Source organism: Lissotriton helveticus, chromosome 7 (genome assembly GCF_964261635.1).
Source record: "Lissotriton helveticus chromosome 7, aLisHel1.1, whole genome shotgun sequence".
Classification (NCBI taxonomy): domain Eukaryota; kingdom Metazoa; phylum Chordata; class Amphibia; order Caudata; family Salamandridae; genus Lissotriton; species Lissotriton helveticus.
The window spans coordinates 454,850,102-454,870,479 of NC_136068.1; the positions used below are offsets into that span (position 1 = coordinate 454,850,102).

The 20,378-nt window shown below is 50.5% G+C and overlaps 2 protein-coding genes and 1 long non-coding RNA gene across 3 annotated transcripts in view; 1 reads left to right on the forward strand and 2 right to left on the reverse strand.

Moving 5' to 3' along the window:
• The window catches only part of PAGR1 (PAXIP1 associated glutamate rich protein 1), a 206,110-nt gene extending 197,139 nt beyond the window's left edge, over positions 1 to 8,971 (reverse strand). The window contains exon 1 of the mRNA XM_078652400.1: positions 8,791 to 8,971. Coding sequence (XP_078508526.1) covers positions 8,791 to 8,812 — 22 coding nt within the window. The 5' untranslated portion in view covers positions 8,813 to 8,971. The remainder of the gene's footprint in view (positions 1 to 8,790) is intronic.
• Positions 1 to 20,378, forward strand: part of KIF22 (kinesin family member 22) — a 242,721-nt gene that overhangs the window by 178,266 nt on the left and 44,077 nt on the right. The window lies entirely within an intron of this gene.
• Positions 9,885 to 20,378, reverse strand: part of LOC144768604 (uncharacterized) — a 144,357-nt gene continuing 133,863 nt past the window's right edge. Inside the window, exon 3 of the long non-coding RNA XR_013598584.1 lies at positions 9,885 to 10,125. This is a non-coding gene — a long non-coding RNA (uncharacterized LOC144768604). The remainder of the gene's footprint in view (positions 10,126 to 20,378) is intronic.

The window sequence follows — 20,378 nt, forward strand, 5'->3', positions numbered from 1 at the left end:
AGAGGATGTGGGAAGTCATCCTTTCGTTCATATGGCCAACCTCGTCCGCAGCAGCAACAGAATACTCTGTACACATCGTATAGAGGAAAAAGTAGGGGTCGTCCACAAGGCAGTCAGCCCTCCTCCTCTACCTCCCCTCCTATCACCGCAGCAAAGCAGCCCTAGATTCCCCATTCCCCAGTCTGGATCATGTTGGGCCTGTATGGGGTCGGCTTACCAATTTTCTTCAGGATTGGAAATCTGTCACTACAGACCTTTGGGTTCTCAATCTTGTGGAAAATGGGTTTGCTCTTCCCTTTCGGGATTTCCCTCCAAATTACCCTCCTTGCCAAGGGGGCTTGCTCAGAAGAACATCTTCTTCAGGACGAAGTTCTGACCTTGCTAAAGAAAGGTGCTATAGAGGTGGTTCCAGAGCAGGAGAGGTCAGGGATGCTACTCCTGGTATTTCCTGATTCCCAAGAAGGATGGCAGATTACGTCCAATTCTGGATCTCAGGGTCTTTAATCTTTATCTGAAGCAAGAGAAGTTCAAGATGCTTACCCTTGCGCATGTCCTTCAGTCGCTGCTGGAAGAAGATTGGATGGTGTCGATCGACTTGCAGGATGCGTATTTTCATATTCCTATCCTGAAGTCGCACAGGAAGTATCTCCGTTTTACGGTGGGTTCGCACCCATCATCAGTTTGCGGTCCTTCTGTTTGGACTTACTGCTGCACCTCTGGTCTTCACCAAGGTGACGGCGGTGGTGGCAGCCCATCTCAGAAGATCGGGGGTTCCAATTTTTCCCTATCTGGACGATTGGCTGATCAAAGCGGAGTCGCCAGAGAGGGTTTTCCATCATCTGCAAGTGACAACCCAGTTGTTGTACAGGTTGAGGTTTTTGATAAATGTACCCAAGTCTGGTGCCCTCACAGCGCAACCTGTTTATAGGGGCAGTACTGGACACTGTCTGTCGTGCATTCCCTCCGCCTCAAAGGATTCTCGACGTTCAGGAAATGATTCCCTTGTTTTACAATGGAGCAGTCGTTCCAGTCCTGAAGGTCCTCCGTCTGCTCGGTCTGATGGCTTCCTGCATTCTGTTGGTTAACCATGCACGCTGGCCCATAAGGGCGCTCCAGTGGTGCCTCCGCAGGCAGTGGTATCAGCACAACGGAGATCTCGGAGTCTGAGTATCTCCAGAGAAGCTGCAGCGGATCTCTCTTGGTGGAGCATGGAGGGCAATCTGTCTCAAGGAAAGCCCTTCCATCTTCCGTCAGTTGCCACAAACAGATGCATCCACTCTAGGGTGGGGTCGTCATCTGGGGGATCCGGAGAACAAGGGTCTTTGGTCTTCAGAGTAAAGGTTGCTTCATATCAACCTTCTAGAGTTGCGGGCGATACGTCTGGCGCTCAAGGCCTTCCTCCCCTTCGCGGTCCGTCAGTTCAAGTCCTGACGGACAACACTACCGCAATGTGGTATGTCCACAAACAGGGAGGAGTAGGGTTGCAGTGTCTCTGCAGAGAATCTCTGGGTCTCTGGTCCAGATTTGTCTGATGGCAAATCATCTGGCCGGAGTTCTGAATGTGCGTGCAGACAGTCTCAGTCGGCCGTTCTGGGCCGACCACGAGTGGAGACTTCATCCAGAGGTGGCTTATCACGTCTTTCGGATGTGGGGCACTCCTCTGGTGGACATGTTCGCCGCTCACGAACGCTCACTGCCCGTCATTCTGCAGTCTTCAGTATCCGATGCAGGGAGCCTTGGGGGATGCGTTTCAGTTGAGTTGGGGTTCAAAACTCCTTTACGCGTTTCCTCCAATACCCTTGATTCCTCGGGTTCTGAGGAGGATTCGCCAAGATCAGGCCCAAGTCTGATTGGCCAAGAAGGGTGTGGTACACAGATCTTCTCCACCTCTCCTTGTGCCCACCGCTCAGTCTCCCTCTCAGGGCAGACCTCCTCTCTCAGATGGAGGGGCAGGTTCTACTTGCACCTTCATGCCTGGAGATTGAACGGGGCAACCTGAGTACTTTTTCTCTCCCGCCTCACGTGGTGGAAGTTATTCTTTAAGCCAGGCGACTTTCCACCAAGTTAATCTATTCTTATAGATGGTCCAAATTTGTTTCGTGGTGTGGAGAGAAATCTATTGACCCCTTAAGGACTTGTTTGTCCAACATACTTCAGTTTGCTCTTTCTTTGGCCCAGCAGGGTTTTGCTGTTGCAACTGTAAAAGGTTATTTATCGGCCTTGTCGGCATTCCTTTGTTTCCCGGACCAGCCGTCTTTGTTTAAGTCACCTATTGTGTTACATTTTATAAAGGGTCTTATCAACTGTGAGAAGTTGGCCATATATGTTTCCAATTCTGGAACCACCTTGTATCAGTCCAAACTATCCCTTATGGTGTCTGGTTGTAAGTCAACCTTGTAGACAAGCTATCTTAATGGTAGCATAGACTAAGCAGCCTTAAAGGCTAAACTCAAGAGGTTGTGTTAAGCGAGCTGTTTTACCAATCCAGTCCTGTAATATCATATGAAAGGACACCACACAAGTATATATTATAAAAATGTGTTTATTCTTAAATAATCCCCAGTACTCTTTATGAACAAAGGGGCACAAGCGTTAAATCAAAAGCACAGTATAACATACAAAGTTGCACAATTATGGATGAGGGCGGGGGGGGGGGCACTCAGACCATATACTAAGAAAGTGGTATAAGAGATACCAATCGAACAGTGGTTAGGCCTAGGGTCTAGGGAATCGCTGGGAGCAGTCGGGACAAGCAATGCTGAAGTCGGGAAAAGCCCGCGGGATTTGGGTGCAGTGCTTAAAGCACACGCATGCACCAATGTAAGTCAATGGTGCGTAAAAGTTACACAAACAGAGTTTTAGGATACTTCTGATGAACCTAGAAGGACACAACTTTAGACAGACCCTAGAGGTGTGTACCAGTGTGGGAACACCGGCGTTGCAATGTTACCTCACCCACACCCACAGGAAGCGGGTGCATAGGGTTGAAGTGGCGTCGGGTTTCGTCACGCAGGTTCTGGGTGCTTGAAGCTGAAGAGGCTGCAGGCGATGTGAAGGAGAAGTGTCCGGTGTGATCCAAGGGTGGATCAGAGTAGAAAAGTACCTGAAAGCAGAGGGGACAGAGTCTGGGTCACTCAGCAGTGACCAGGACGGAACCAGGCAATGTCGGGCGCAATCAGGTGGTTGTCGAGGAGCTTCTCTCCGCTGCCACGTGGGCTCTGGGGCATCTGCGACGTCCAGGAGCGGGTCACGAGCTGTCCCACGTAGGCTCGCACTGTCGGCTTCAAGATTGGAGCAAACAACACTTGGCAAGAGCAATCCACGCGGAACTGGAAGATTGCTTCTCACTCTGACCAGGAGGGTCAGAGTGGGTGCTCCTTTTCAGAGGAGCTGGTGTAAGTCTGGAGCAACCAGAATCAGAAGTCGGATTTAGGTTTTCGCCGGCACAGGGGCAACAAGCCAGCTGGCAAGTGACCGGGCCAACGCGTTGAGCCAAAGAAAGCAGAAGGGCCCCACGCAGCACTCGTCGAGTGTAGAGGGGTGAACTTCGGTGCAAGAGTGGCTCAGGGTTGGGGCTTCTCAAACCCCGGTGTACAGCTTCGAGGGTCACTCGTGGGCTGCACGGTCAGCGTCTCGTGGTCTTTTCAAGATGGCGTGCCCCACGCTTCCGGTCGCCTCCACGGGTCTCAGCTCTGCAGGGACTGTGGATCGGGCTGTAAGAAGGCAGGCAAGCTTGATCTCGTCAATCTGTCGCTCGAGTTCCGGCGGGAACTTCAACAAAGCAGACGTTGAGGTGCTGGATTGTGCTTGTTTGCACAGGGTGGTCACTCCTTGACCACAAGGGAGATTCTTCAGACTTCTACGTTGAGTAGGATGTCGAAGGGTCCAGAGTTTCGTTTCTTATGTTTCATCAGGATAATCTGAAGTGCATTGGCACTGCTCCCATTCTTATACCAATCTAGGGGGCTGGATTACCTGCCAGGTCCCCTGCTATGGGTGGGACCCAGGAAGGGGGTGGTTACACCCCTTTCCTTTGATGCAGGCCGCGCTGGGACGGGGGCTGGTGGGCCCCAGAACCGGTTTGGCCGGATTATGCAAGGGGCAGCCTTGTGCTCCCCAAGCAGGGTCTGGTTTCTTTCAAACCTCCCTGCTACAATCCACGATCTCCTGTCTGGGGGTGTGACACCTCCCTGTGACAGGAAACCCTTTGTCCAAGCCCCCTTGGCTGAGTTTCGGTCAGCTGCAGGGGGGTCAGACTCGTGTCTGTGGCAGAAGCATCCATTTTGTAGATCTGAGGCTCTTTTAAAATTAACCGCATTTCAGTAAAGTAACATGTCTTCTCCCTCTAGAGGGGTGGAATGCTATCCCCGTCGCCAGGACTGGCGAGGGGTTAGTATTCCAAATCGTATGACACCTTACACGACATGTTTTGATAAAGCCAAACCAAAGTTGCTATATAACCACGAGGATTATAATGCACTTAATAATATATGGTATGGCATTATCCCGGAACAGCTTAGGGAGTTGTTCCCGACAGCTGCAGACAGGCTCAGCTCATGCTAGAGCTCCATCTCACATTAAACTACGCACTCTGCCTCCAGGATTGATAAGGCCTTCCATAGGAGTGACTCGCAGGTTTATATGTGTCCAGATATAGGGTTAGATATAGGTATACTATACCTAAGCAAGAGGTGATTACACCACCTTGCCCCAGCTGAGTGATCAGCCAGTTGTGTCAATTTAAGAACCAGCCAGGGGTGGCAAAAGATATGCCGCAGCCCCTGGTAGGCCTTGGTGGCACCTATGCCCTGAGCACCTATAGTGCATGGTACAGGGGCTGACGAGGAGTCCATTTCCAATTGTGGTATGTACCTTTGGCACATGTATTACTAATTTAGAGAGAGAACAGCAGGCTGGGGGTCTGATTAGGAGGCCCACAGCCTCAGTAAGTCGAAAACCAGTGAAGCGAAAAGCAAAAATTTGGGGTGACCATAGGATAGCAGACCCTACTCTCCTACACAGATCATCAACAAATTCCCTCCTACTCCATTTATTGTGCCCCAATGGGACTTGAATCTTGTTTTAACCTACTTGATGGGTTCACCTTTTGAACCTTTACACAAGTGTCCCATGAGACTTCCGTCTTTTAAGACTGTTTTTCTTGTAGCAATCACCTCGGCAAGGAGGGTAAGTGAGCTTCAAGTTCTTAGTCCAAAGCCCCCATTCTTGACCATTCATGCTGAAAGAATGGTACTCTGGACCAGGGCTGCTTTTCTGCCTAAGGTGGTAACTCCCTTTCATCTGGGGCAGTCCATTACCCTTCCTACCTTCTACCCTCCCCCTCACCCTTCCAAAGAGGAGCGGCTTCACCGCCTGGACCTTAAGAGGGCGGTGAGCTTTTATCTCGATAGGACTAAAGGCTATCGTGTGGATGACCAGCTCTTTGTTGGATTTGCTGGCTGCAAGAAAGGAAGAGCGGTGCACAAGCGCACGCTATCAAGATGGATTATTCTGTGCATTAAGATCTGCTACGCCCTGACTGGTAAGGAACCTCCAGAGGGTATAAGAGCTCACTCTACTAGAGCAAAGTCTGCTACTTCGTCTAGGGGTGTACCTGTTGATATTTGCAGAGCCACGACTTGGGCCTCCCTCCACACTTTCGCGAAGCATTACTGCTTGGATACAGAGGTGAGGAGGGACGGCCACTTTGCGCGCTCTGTACTCCAGGATTTTCTGGTATAGGAGAAGTGGACACCCTCCTCCGGGAGTGGGGACTGCTGTGGGACACTATTCACAAGGTGAAGAATCCACTGGCAGATGTATCTATCAGAAGAACAAGTTACTTACCTTCGGTAAAGCTATTTTTGGTAGATACAGTAGCTGCCTGTGTATTCCTCACTGACCCTTCCGCCTCCCCATTGTCCACTCTGCGATACCTGAGTTTATGTATATTTATATTTGTATATATATTTATATTTGTATATATATTGGGTTTTTGATACCTTTGCTACGCATTGTGTGCAGTTTTGAGTTGTATGTACTATGTACACTCTATGTATGTATATATGTAAGGTCCGTCCTTGGAACACGGCGACCGGGAACACACAGAGGAGGGATACCGAGCCACAGTTCGTTTAACCTACAGAGAAACCGAACTAATAACCAGCTCTCATTTTAAAATTGGATCCCCTCCCGGTACAGTCAGACACTCACACGTGTCTAGTCTCATTTTGGTACTGACGAGCCTCATTGGGCTTTATCGTTAGCGGAGCAGTCTTACTTATAGCTCAAAACCCGGAACTAGGGTTCTCTGGATGTGAAAGATAACACCCGTCAACTTACACACAGGATCCTTCTACCAACTACACTCACGTTTCGCATCGACCCGTAGATGCCTGGGTCTATATACCAGCCCTGAAGAGTCGTGTCGACTCCACTTTTGAACACGACGAAACACGTGTCGGCTGAATGTGGATCCAATAAAACGTCTTTTGAAAAAGAATAGAACATAAAGATCTGCTGTTTGCTACCTTATTGTTATTACTGTGTTGCATGTTTTACACTGTATTGTGGTTGCGAGAGCATTGCTTCTTATAGTTTGTGAAAGTCTCTCTGATTTTCCTGGAACGGTTTAGGGTTATCCCGTTCGCTCTTTACGCACCACGCCATAGACATCATTTCCCTACGGAGTGTAACGTATACTCTAGGTAGAGCGCCTAACATATCTGAAAATCCTTCAAACCCTACCAGCTGCTTCCTATGTATGTATATCTACTGTCATTGGTCCGTCCGGGTGCCTCGAAGGCATGTAAAAAGGCGGAACTGACGTCATCACGCCGACGTAGGCCTAATAAGGAGTCGGTGATGTCAGCCGGAGTCGCGCACGATGCCGTGCTCCTGTGACGTCGTCCACACCGGCGTGCTACAAAAGATTTCCGAATGTTGCTGACGCAGGGGATATTCATAAGGTGAGGAATCACAAGGTGAGGAATCCACAGGCAGATACTGTATCTACCAGAAAAAGCATTACCGAAGGTAAGTAACTTTTTCTTCTATTCCATACTCCAGTACAAACATTCTTGTAGAGCAGTGTATGCACGCTGACTCTAGGCTCGACCTGAAAGTCTTTGACAAAAGGTTAAAAAAAGTCAGTCAAAAAGTGACTGGGGGTATCTCCAAGTCTGCGCAGGAAGAAAACTGAAGTCAATGCGCTGGGGTGGTGCCTATATAGGTCCCGCACAAGTCCTTTCCGATGCAGACAAAGCCTCCCCATGCAGATCCGAAAGATGCCACTTATAGGCACACCGGTACTACTCACGAATGTGCTCCTGGATGGTTGTAACTTTGATGCCACCATAAATGAGGCAAAAGACACAATTGATGGACGGAATGCAGAACACATCTAAACATTCACCCTCCGTCAATAGATCTAGGTTAAATCCATCATGCTTTTGCTCACCATGCCACCCCTGGCCATATGCAAATCAGTCTTGACCCTGTGCCTCATGGGAACAGTCTAGTCCGAACTGCCAAGCCAGGACCTCCCTGGACCGCAAACAAGCATCCTAGGACCGGTTTCGGGATTACACTTCAGCCAGGATAGCTTGATTCCAGTGGCAGTGAGCCCAGGACCCACGTCTGGGCATACCTAGCGCACTTAGGGCGAGAAAACAAACACACAATTGATGGACAGAATACAGAACAAATCTAAACATTCTCCCCCAGTCAAATCCGGGTAAATCCATAATTCTTTCTCCCTAGATGAGGGAGACTTCTCTTCGATCTCCTGAAAGTTATTGGTATGTCATCTCCTTTCAATGTCTTAGTTTCTAGACAGGATGGTAAGATTAATGTTTTGAGGTAATATGCAAAATGGTAGGAAGCCCAAGAGACTGACAGATGACTATGTTGCTCTAAGCTTCTTTCAGAGACTTTGATACTAGTCATTGACTGGATTAAGAATTGGGAGGTGGCACTGTGGCATGGAGCCATGTTTATAGCATTTATTTGTAATGTTAATGTGAAAATGCTTGCTAGTTCAAATAGCTTTTCATTCATTTCAAAATGTCAGCTGTCTATTACCACGGCTTACCTGGCCATGGAACCTAGTTAGTGGTTTAAAATGTCATGACAATCTTGCAAGTGTTCCTTCAAATAGAGGCAAATGCCCACACCAACTTTCCAAGTCCCACAGCTTATAGATTATAGGAACCTTGTTGTTCTTTCCTATTAAACATCTTAAGTTGGCATGGAGCTCTCCTCTTCAAGTTACCAGAGGGATTTGTATTTATGGCATGAGCAGCAGGCTTCACAGGTAGATCTCACTGCAGTATGCTCTACCATACTCATTGGAGGTGCGAGGCTGCCTAAAAATATTGCTCCGTGTCTGCTGATAGAGGCCAAAAGCTTCAGAACCCTCCTTGCTTGCCCTAATAACCGAAGATTCCAGTGGAGCTCAGTTTCAGTCTACAGTATGGAAGGGTGATGTATTACAACACTGGTCCTGAAATGAAACTTTTGAGTCCATTGTTTGTCAGGCTTTCAATTCAGTCTTCTTTATTTTGAGGGAGAGGAGCAGTTCAGAAGAATTCCAATGCTTGTTCTGAAGGTTATATTAGCCAAATACCCTTGTGTTGTAATCTCCTTTCTCCTTCCCCCTTCCCTTGGTACCTTCCTTCCCCTCCCTCCCTCCCCTTCTTCCTTCACCTTTGGAATGTTCCTTGAGAGTTCACTTTAGAATGTTGGGAAGCATGTCAGTTACGGAGAGTGGATAAAGACGTTCTCACTTACCTGCCTGAGCAAGATTCTTCATTACAACACTGGCGACGTATTGGCGAAGGGGGCCACATCTGTCATCTCCCCTTTCCTTACTCTTTCCTTCCTGCGTGCCTGCATTATTTTTCTTTGTTTACAACAAACGGTGGTTTGCTGCATACTCGCTGGTTCTGAAGTTGGCTTTACCACAGTGAGTAGTTACTGATAGGATGGATTCAAATCGTCTGGAATTAATTTTCCTATAATTCTTAGTTCAGCGCATACGGCGGACAGCAGCCGTCTATCACTTGTTGCCTTTCAAAGCTTTATCGAGCACTGTCCTGCTTGTTTACTCTTCTGGGCCAAGGTCGAGGTTGTTCTTTTGGCGAGCCTTGGGAACTGTAGCAGCTTTCTTGTTCTGCTCGCCACCTTTGAATACTTGCTCACAAAAAAAAAAAACTTTTGCTGGCAGTGTTGTGCCTTGCGGAAAGACATCAGAGTTTTACATTTATTAGCACTGTTCCAGCGCAGGATATCTGACTGCAGCCTCAGCGGTTTTTGTCAGCCGCCCTAGTGGTCCTTAGTGTTCAGCGGCCCTCTGCAGCTCTGGTGGTCGGTGCCAGTTGCCTCTGGATCTTCTGAGGCACAGAGCAGCTGTCTGCAGTTCCAGTGATTACCTCAGTCACCTCATTGGTCCCTAGATGCGTCAAGCGGCCGAATGCAGCCCCGGTGGAGGGTGTCAGTCGCCTCGTGCTCCTCTGAGACATAGAGCAGCCGACTGCAGTTCCAGTGATTACCTCAGTCACCTCATTGGTCCCTAGATGCGTCAAGCGGCCGAATGCAGCCCCGGTGGAGGGTGTCAGTCGCCTCGTGCTCCTCTGAGACATAGAGCAGCCGACTGCAGTTCCAGTGATTACCTCAGTCACCTCATTGGTCCCTAGATGCGTCAAGCGGCCGAATGCAGCCCCGGTGGAGGGTGTCAGTCGCCTCGTGCTCCTCTGAGACATCGAGCAGCCGACTGCAGTTCCTGTGATTTCGTCAATCTCCTCCGGTTCCTTAGAGGCGTCGATCGGAGATTGAGAAATTTCCTAGTTACCACAAAGGAAAGTTTCAATTCTATTAAGGAGGCGGAGGCGAGGATTTTGCTAGTCCTTTCTCCATTTTATTGGACAGCAAGTTAGTAGTAAAAGAAAAAACATCACATCCAGGACTACCCAAACCAACATGGCAGCGGTAGGCCTGGTAACGTAACAACCAATCAGAGTCCAACAGTTCGTATATATGGAGTCCCAGCTGTTAGTCCTTCCTCTTTCGTGGGAGCTGCCGCAGGGAAGAAGTCATCCATCCACTAGTCCGTTTTTTGATCGGAGCCTAGGGAAGAGAACCAAATAATATCTCGTCCAGAACAATGTCGAAGAATTCAAGAACATTGCAATGGAGTAGAAGAACGAAATGCAGATATAACTTAATCAACATTGCACAGCGTAACAATGAAAACATTAAAACTCAGAAAAAAGGTATACTCCCTTAGACGAAGTAACAAATCATATTCCAGTTACGGGAGGGCAGGCTCGATAAAGCCTGGGTGGGAAAATCCTCGCCTCCGCCTCCTTAATAGAATTGAAACTTTCCTTTGTGGTAACTAGGAAATTTCTCATTCTATGTCAGGGAGCGGAGGCGAGGATTTTGCTTGTTCAAAGCCTACTCACCACCAACGAAGCAGCCTCATGGATTGGTTTAAAGTAGAACTTTTTGAAAGTCGAATCTGAGGACCAATCCGCTGCATTCATGATATCTTCCAGGCGTCCACCTACCTGAATAGCCTTGGAAGCCATTGCACCTCTAGTGGAATGAGCCCCAAAGTCAGTGACGCTAATCCCAGCTTCAGACATTATCCACCTGACCCATCTGGCAATGGTGGGAGAGGAAACTGCCTTGAAAGGCTTCTTAACCGCTATAAGTAATTGTCTTTCGCCCGGAGGGCGGAGCTCAAGAGTAACATCCTCATATGTCTTAAGGCAACGAACAACACAGAGCTTTGGCGAATCTGGGAAAGCCGGGTAAGTTACTGACCTGGTATTACATTTAGTTCTTCTGGAAACAGTAAATGTAACCCCTTCTGGGGTAAAAACCCTGGCTGACACGTCCAGAGCACGAACATCTGAAGCACGTTTACATGATATCAAGCAGAGGAGAATCTCTAATTTGGCCGAAAGCTCCTTGCGGGAAAGGTATTGATTATCCTGCCAGGACTTTAGAAAATTCAAAACCACATTAACATCCCACAAACCTGAATAACGAGGTTCTGGAGGACGCGAAAGGCGAATACCTTTAAGGAGTTTACAAACCCAAGGGTGCTCACCAACCGGAGAGCCATCAACGAGGGCATGCCCAGCAGAAATTGCCGACCTGAAAGAATTAATGGTGCTATACGCCAGTTTCTGCTTGAAAAGATCAGCGAGGAAGTTAATCACGTCGGTGACAGAGGAGCCCATGGGATCCAGGTGTTTTCCCACACACCAACGAACCCATCTGTTCCATGCAGATCTATACCGCTTAGTGGTGTTAGGAGCCCAGGCTCCTCGAATGAGGAGCTCAGCGTCTCTCGAAAGCGAGTCACAAGACCAACGTCCCCTGAAATCCTCCATGCCATGAGACGTAGATGGCCCTGGAGAACCAGCGGATGTGGGTGACCCAATGGATCCGTCAGAATGTGGTCGAACGACGGAAGCCGAAGAGGCTTGTCCCAGGATAGTTCCAAAAGAGAAGGGAACCAGCATTGAGCTCTCCAGATTGGCGTGATCAGAATCAGAGAAGCTCTCTGCCTGCGGACTTGAGCCGCCACCCTTTGAATGAAAAGGAAGGGGGGAAACGCGTAAGCTGGAAACAGGGACCAGTCCTGTAGGAAGGCATCCACTGCTTCCGCCCCCGGATCCGGTTTCCAGCTGTAGAAACGGGGAAGCTGGGCGTTCCATCTGGACGCAAATAAGTCCATTACTGGAAGACCCCAAAGGTCCGAAATTCTCTGAAATACTGAAGGATCCAGTCTCCAGTCGCTGGCATCCCGGAAATTCCTGGATTGCCAATCCGCAACAGTGTTCAGATCGCCTGGGAGATACTCCGCCGTGACAGAGATCTGGCGAAGAAGGCAATAGTTCCAAAAGTCCTTCGCAAGGTCCGCTAGAACCTTGGAGTGCGTGCCTCCCAACCGATTGATGTACCTGACCGCAGTCGTGTTGTCCATCCGAAGAAGCACACAACACGAAACCTTGGTCGAGGTGAAGGAGCGGATGGCGAACGAGCCCGCAAGGAGCTCCAGACAGTTGATATGGAGGTGAAGTTCCTCCTCTGTCCATCTGCCGCCCACCGAGAGGGAGCCGCAACGGGCACCCCAACCCTGGCGACTGGCGTCTGACTCGATCACCAGATCCGGACGGGAACCAAAAATCGCTTTCCCGTTCCAGGCATCCATGTGATCCAACCACCAAAGGAGTTCCGATCGGGCTTCCAGATTCAAGGAAATCAGTTCCGAGTAAGTAAGACCCTTGCGGAGGTGAAATGCCTTCAGTCTCTGAAGAGCCCTGTAATGAAGAGGGCCTGGAAAAATGGCCTGGATCGATGAAGAGAGTAAGCCCACAATCCTGGCCAGTTGGCGGAGGGATACTCGATCCCGCCGAAGAACCTTGCGAATCTCCTTCTTGATCTTGGAGATCTTTTCGGAAGGAAGGTGAAGAGTCGCATCCGTAGTTATGATCAGAAAGCCAAGGAAAGTCATTTCCTGTCGGGGAAAGAGGTCCGACTTCTGGGCATTGATGATGAATCCCAGAGACTGAAGGAGGGTTATAGTAACCTGAAGATGGTGAAGGAGGTCCTTGGACTGACACATTAAAAGAATGTCGTCCAGGTAAACAATCATACGAATCCCTAGGGTCCGGAGATGTTCTACCACCGGACGCAGGAGTTTGGTAAAGCACCAAGGTGCTGAGGAAAGACCAAAGGGAAGCGTAAGAAATTCGTAAACCTGATTCTTCCACAGAAACTGGAGGAATCGACGATGAGGAGGAAAGATTGGAACCGAAAGATAAGCATCTTTCAGGTCCAAGCGAACCAGCCAATCGTTCTGTAACAAAAGGTCCCTCAGAAGATGGATGCCCTCCATCTTGAAGTGTCTGTAAACCAACCACTCGTTGAAGGAGCGGAGGTTGATTACTGGTCTGAACCCTTTGCCTTTCTTTTCCACCAGGAAGATGTTGCTGAGGAAACCGTTTGGGTGAAGCGCCGAGGGGATAATGGCGCCTTTTTGTAACATCGCCCGAACCTCCAAATCGACAAGTTCTTGGTCTGAAACAGAAAACACTAGAGGACGAGGACGAGAAAGCTGAACAGGGGAACCGTAGAATTCGATGTGAAACCCCTGAACCGTCTCCAGCACCCAAGGATCTGAAGTTATTGACGCCCAGGCCTGGGGAAACAACGCTAACCTTCCCCCCATTTGAACCAGAGAGATGATTCGAAATCTTACCATTAAATCCTCTGGAGTTGGACTGGAATCCACCACGTCCTTTGCCTTGGCCTCTGCCTCCTCTGGAGGGGTAAAAGGTACCCTGTCGTCCATCGTTCCAGCCGTTATTTCGTTTGTACTGGCCTCTATTGGGGCCTTGCTGGACCTGACGGCCGGAAGAGCGACCCCTGCCTCTGCCGGCCCCGCCAAAAACCTTTCTGGGGAAGAATTTTTTCATCGAAGCCTGAGCCTTGTCCAGAGCCGAAAAGGTTGCCACAAACTTCCCCAACTCCTTAACAAAGGGGTCCCCAAACAAAGCACCCTGTGCAATAGGACCTGCCTCCGAAGACGACAACTCCCCTAATTTCGGGTCAATCTTAAGCAGTAAGGAACGTCGCCGTTCTGCAGAGAGCGCGCAATTGGCATTGCCAAGAAGGCACATTGCCCGTTGCGACCAACCAGCAACGTCATCAACAGACATCGGTAAGCCCGACTCCTTAGAGCGTTGGGCTGTTTGAATAATTTTAGTGAGAGGGCCCACCACATCTAGGAGTTTATCCTGACAGGCTTTCCATGACCTATCAATACCCTTTTTAGGGTCTTTGATATATTTGGCGAAGAAGGTACACAACTTGGGATCTATCTCAGGGGTGCAAGCCACTCTAAAGGGAAGGGAAGGGCGAGGGCACTCAGAGCGCAGACTGAGTCGGAAATCCTGAGGTAAAGGCTGTCGAAGCTTAGCTGCGACATAATCAGCAGTAGACTGCTCAGGAAACCACTCCGATGACCTAGGTCTTACAATCGTAGATGGGTCAAACATATTAGGGAGGCGCAAGATCACCCTCCGTAAGACTAGGAGCACTGGGCTTAGGGCGCCAAGACCTGCTCACATCAGAAAAATCCTCTGAGGAAGCATCCTCATCCTCATCTACGTATTAGTCCTCCTCATCATTTCCCTCAAAGGGGGACCCTTCCTCCGGGTCAAGGTCCTGGGTGGCAAAACCACCAGTCTCTCCGGGTGATTCTTCCCCCCGGTAGGGTGCGCTTCTAAGCGTGCGCGCACTCTTACGGAACACTTCAGATAATTTACTGAAGCCCTCCAGGTGCCCGCGTCACGCTTCCTGGCCGTACGTGGTAGAGCACACGGAACACCACTGGACCCTGCCCCACTGTCCCCAAAAACACCAGTATCATTCTTAAAAACATGGGCTGACAGTTTGTTTACACTGTCCTGCAGAGGTGCCAGAGCTTGGGCTATCGCCGAAGAGAGAAGCCTGTCAACCTCTGCAGGAGGGTGTAAAGGGGTCAGTTTTGCAGCGTGAATCTTTCTGGATTCACTATGCTGTGCATTATTCCGCGGTCTTGTGGTTGGGTCCGGATTCGTAGTCTTTTCTTTGTTTTTTTTTTTTTTTTTTCTTTGCCCAGGTGGGCGTCGGCGTCACACCCCCTTTGGGTGTATTTCCGGTGACGTCGGCATGCTTCCTGCGGAAGCTCCCACTCTTGGGCGCCATCTTCAGATTCTTTTTTTCCGCGGTCGGGTCTGGATCGTTCCCGTTTGGGCTCCAGACATTTTTGGAGAAAGAAGAAAGAAAATACAGAAAAGACGAGGAGAAGTCATCTGAAGACTCCAGGGGACTTCACCGACGAAAGACAAGCAAAGATAAGGCGTTTTCCATCCAGATCTTCGACGACCGTCGACGAACACGCGACCAGAGAGGCCCTGGACGCTCGAGGATGGACAACACGCCGTTCAAGTTCTGCCGTAACTGCCACCACAAGTACGCGCAGAAGGACCAGCACCCGGTATGCAACCTTTGCCTACCGGTGGACCACGAAAGCGGAGACTGCAACGCCTGTTCCGCCTTCACCCCGAAGACCCTTCGTGTGAGAGAGAGGCAGAGGGTAGCACACGCCGCCCTGCAGGGGAAGGCCCCGACCCCGTCGCTCTACGAGCTGGGGATGTCCTCCGAGGAAGAAGACAACGCTGCCGCCGAAGACGACAGCTACACGGTCGTAGAGACCGATTACACGAAGACTTCTGACAAGGTAGGAGACTCTTCGGCCCCCAAGAACCCGAGAGACTCTGAGTCTCGAAAAATCGAGGGCAAGACCCCGAAAGCGCCGACGCCAAAAAAGGCGGCGTCCGCGACTACTCCCAGGCCCAGCGGATCCTCAGAGAAGGAGTCCCCGGCGCCGAGAGCTGCTGATCAGCAGAAGACGTCGAAAATCGTCCCCGAAAAGGATCGATCGACGAGGGAGAAAGACCCGAAACTGTCGACGACGACCAGAGACCCGATATCCGGTTCGACGTCGAAAACTTCGACTCCGAGAGGCACGGCGACGAGCCATCCGTCGAAGAGAGCGGCGGAACCATCCGACGCGGAACACGCGGCCGAGATGGAAAAGAAAAGAAGGCGCCTCGAGGCAGAAATGGAGAACTTCATGCAGCGGAAAAAAGATTTCGACGCAAGGATGAAGGCCTTCACGATCCCTCACAAGACCAAGCCACCAGTGCTGGAGGCGGTCGAGGAGGAAGAAGAAGAGGTCGCCGAAGTCACCGAGCAAGACCAGGACGTCGAGGTGTTCGACGACCAGGAGGAGTACGAGAATCCCCACGAGAGCTACAGCTATGGGGAGGAAGATGAGGGCAGGACAGACACAGAGTCGGCGCCCTATGACCTTCAGGAGGTAGATTACATCGATGTCGACACCGACAGCCCGGAGGAGGTGGTCGACACCTACCCCTCGAGGCCCTCGCCGCCGGACGACATCGGGGCCTACAACGCGGTGATACAATCTGCCGCAGCAGCTTTCAAGCTCAAGCTCGACGAAGAGAAGCAGAAAGCAGACTTCCTTCTGGAAACATTGCTCCCAACACAAACGAGGAGCCAGTTCCTCCCGATGCTCGAGAGCGTCTTGGCTCAGGGGAAGGAAGCTTTCAGGGAGCCCGCAACATACAAGGCAGTAACTCCCAGAACTGAGAAGAAGTACAAGCATGCCGCAAAGGACCCGGCCTACATTCAGGGCACGGTCTCCGCAGACTCCATTATCACGGCCACAGCAAGGAGGAGGGCTAACGTACCCACTACCTCGGGCCCGCCACCGGATAAAGAGAGCAAAAGGATGGATCTGGTGGGCAGAAGGATCGAACGGAATGCCGCGACCCACTGGCGCATGGCTAATTCCAACGCCCTGGTAAACAGACACATGTACCAAATCATGGAGGGACTGGGGCAGTTGGTGAAGGACTTGCCCCAGGATGCCAAGCAGAAAGCCGAAAAGCTAATTGAAGAGGGGAAGAATGCTGCAAATTCTTGCCTTAAGACGGCCCTGGATGGGGCAGACACCGCCAGCAGGCTCATGATGAAGGGCGTCACGGAAAGGAGACACGCCTGGCTCAGGATATCCGGTTTCAAACCGGAGGTGCAACACAGCATCCTGAACACACCATTCAACGGCAGTACGCTTTTCGGACAAACAGTTGATGAGCAACTCAGCCAACTTAAGAAGGATAACGAAACAGCAAGATCCATGGGAGCATTGCAGTTCAGAGGGAACAAGAGGGGCACCCCGTCACGGAGGCCCGGCGGAAGAGGCGGAAACCAGCCAGGTACATCACACCAGGCTTTCCAGCAAACGCACCAGGCAGACTCGCAGGGTCAGCAGGGCCATCAGAAACAGCCCTGGCAGTACCAACAAAGAGGCCAGTCCTTTCGAGGGAGAAATGGACGGGGACAAAATAGAAGAGGGGGCCAGCAGCCCACCTCCAAGTGACTTCAAAAAAATCCGTGTGCCCACCCACAAAAAAGATCCCAGGGGGCAGCACGTACAGATGGGTCAAGACAAACTAGACACCTACGACCACAGGACACCAGTGGGAGGAAGATTAAGATTCCACCTCCAGGAGTGGAGAGGAATCACATCAGACAAATGGATCCTCAACATTATCCAATTCGGATACTGCATAGAGTTGGAGGCGAGGCCAACAAGCAGAAAACCAAGAAGAAAGCCGCTAGCAAGCAAGCAGTTGCAGTGCCTTCAGGAAGAAGCAAAAGAACTCCTGCAGAAGCAGGCCATAGAAAGGGTACCCTTCAAGGAAAGAAACACAGGAGTATACTCAACATACTTCCTGGTACCAAAAGTAGACGAGACAATGAGGCCCATTCTCGATTTACGGTTCGTGAACAAATTCATAAGAACGCAAAAATTCAAAATAACCTCCCTGCAAGAGGTGCTCCCACAGTTGCAGACCGGGGACTTCATGGTCACTATAGACCTCAAAGACGCATACCTGCACATCCCAATGAACAGGAAGCACAAGCACATGCTCAGGTTCACCGTCGGAGAAAGCCACTACCAGTTCACGACACTGGCCTTCGGTCTAAAATCGGCACCAAGAGTTTTCACAAAGTGCCTCGCAGCAGTCGCAGCGCACCTAAGAAGGCAGGGAATACATGTATACCCTTACCTGGACGACTGGCTGGTGAAAGCAAACTCATACCAGAAATGCAAGCTGCACGCACATACAGTGACCAGCACGCTCATAAACCTGGGGTTCTCCATCCATTGGAAGAAATCATCAATGGAGCCGGAACAAGTGAAGATCTTCCTGGGAGCACAGATCAACACCTTACAGGGCAAGGTGTTCCCCAGCGAGAAGAGGGCGAGGGCGCTGGTGAAGGAAACTCGCCTCTACCGGAAGGGACAAGCTCGGACAGTGAGGACGGCGAGCAAGATCATGGGGATGATGGCATCATGCATCCACCTGGTACCGAATGTACGACTCCACATGAGACCCATTCAAGAATGGCTACAGGAGCAATGGTCACAAGCTACAGGCAGTTGGGAGGATCTAGTGGTTGTAACGCACGCAGTGCAGAAGGAGATGACATGGTGGACCATGGAGAACATAGCAAGGGGAAAGCCTCTAACGCCCCCAACGCCAACAGTGACCATCACCACAGACGCATCCCTGAAGGGATGGGGCGCTCACATGGAGGAGCTCAAGGTGAGGGGACTGTGGACACCGACGGATGCCACAAAGCACATCAATTACTTAGAATTGAAGACAATCTTCCTTGCACTGAAGGCCTTTCAAACAAGACTGTACAAGCACAAGGTATTGATACAAACAGACAACACCACTGCGATGTTCTACATCAACAAGCAGGGGGGCACACAGTCCGCACCGCTTTCAACGCTGGCGCAGGAGATATGGAGATGGGCCATCCCTCTCAAGATAGACCTGCTAGCCATACACCTACCAGGGAAGGACAACATACAAGCCGATTGGCTCAGCAGGCAGACATCGGCATCCCACGAGTGGGAGCTCAATGCTCAGGAGACAAGATACCTGTTCGACAGGTGGGGGACACCATCGGTGGACCTGTTTGCCACACGCCAGAATGCAAAATGCCAAAACTTCGCATCCAGGCAGCCCGAGGAGGGGACACTGGGGAATGCCCTATGGATAGATTGGTCAAGGACATTTGCCTACGCCTTTCCCCCGATACCACTGATGCACAGAGTACTGAGCAAGTGCAGAGCGAGCAACATGACACTGATACTGGTCGCACCGCAGTGGGCGAGGCAGACCTGGTACTCGCAGATCATGGAGATGACACAGTGTGCACCCCACAGATTCAGCAGGAGGAAAGATCTACTGTCCATGCAGAACGGAGAGGTACTGCATCCAGAGCCAGAGAGCATGAGCCTAGTAGCGTGGCTCCTGAGGACATAGAGTTCGCACATTTGAGACTACCAGAAAGCACCCTGAGGGTACTTCGGGAGGCACGAAGGCCCAGCACTCGAAAGTGCTACGTTGCGAAATGGAAAAGATTCACAATATGGTGCAGACAGGAAAGACTCCACAATAAGATGAAGAGGGACTCCACAGTGCTAAGGTACCTGACGCACTTACTGGAGAAGAACCTTAGCTCATCCTCGTTAAGAGTTCACTTGGCAGCGATAGTAGCCTACACAAGGGGAGAAACGTGCAGGAGCTTCTTCACATCACAGGTGGTGAAGAGATTCCTAGAAGGAGCGAAAAGGATCGCACCACCCAAGCGGGTGCCGCCACCTGCATGGAACTTGAACACAGTCCTAACGGAACTCATGAAAGAGCCCTTTGAACCACTTCACAAGGCCTCCCTAAAGATGCTAACTATGAAAACAGCCTTCCTGGTTGCGATAACGTCCTTACGCAGAGTAAGCGAGCTTCAAGCGCTGACGCTACAAGAACCATACATACAAATACACAACGATAGAGTTGTGATGAGGACTGACCCACACTTCATGCCGAAGGTGGTATCCAATTTTCACATGAACCAGTCTATACAGATACCGAGTTTTTTCCAAAAACCCACAACCAGCGCAGAGAGAGCTCTGCACACCCTGGACGCCAGAAGGGCAGTCATGCACTACATTGAAAGGACAAAGGGGCACAGGAAAACGAAACAGTTTTTTGTGTCCTTCGCAAACAGCTTCATGGGCAAAGCAGTAACCAAAAGGACCATTGCACGATGGATCGCACAAACAATCCAACTCTGCCACAAACGGGCAGGACAGGAACTGGCTGAGGGGACACGTGCCCACTCCACCAGGAAGAAGGGCGCTACAATAGCCTTCCTGGCTAACACACCCATAGAGGACATATGCCTGGCGGCAACATGGGCTTCGGTGCACACGTTCACGAAGCACTACTGTGTGGACATACAAATGAACAAGGAAGCTCAAGTGGGACAGAAGGTGCTACAGCACATATTCAACACCCAACGCTCATCTTCCACCCAGCCGCCACAGAGATGAGAAACCGCTACAAAATCTATGCACAGCATAGTGAATCCAGAAAGATTCACGCTGCAAAACGAATAGTTTTCTTACCTGTCGGTGTAGTTTTGCAGCTTGAAGATCTTTCTGGATTCACTAGCGAACCCACCCGCCTCCGCCAGAAAGATGAGGCTGGAGAGAGAAGAGGTGGTTAACTAAAGAATAGACTTTGAAAATACAAAGCGGTAAATACAAACTAAGAAGAACATTGCCATTACTTCGGAAACGAAAGAAACACGGAAAAAAAGAACCCGAAGATGGCGCCCAAGAGTGGGAGCTTCCGCAGGAAGCATGC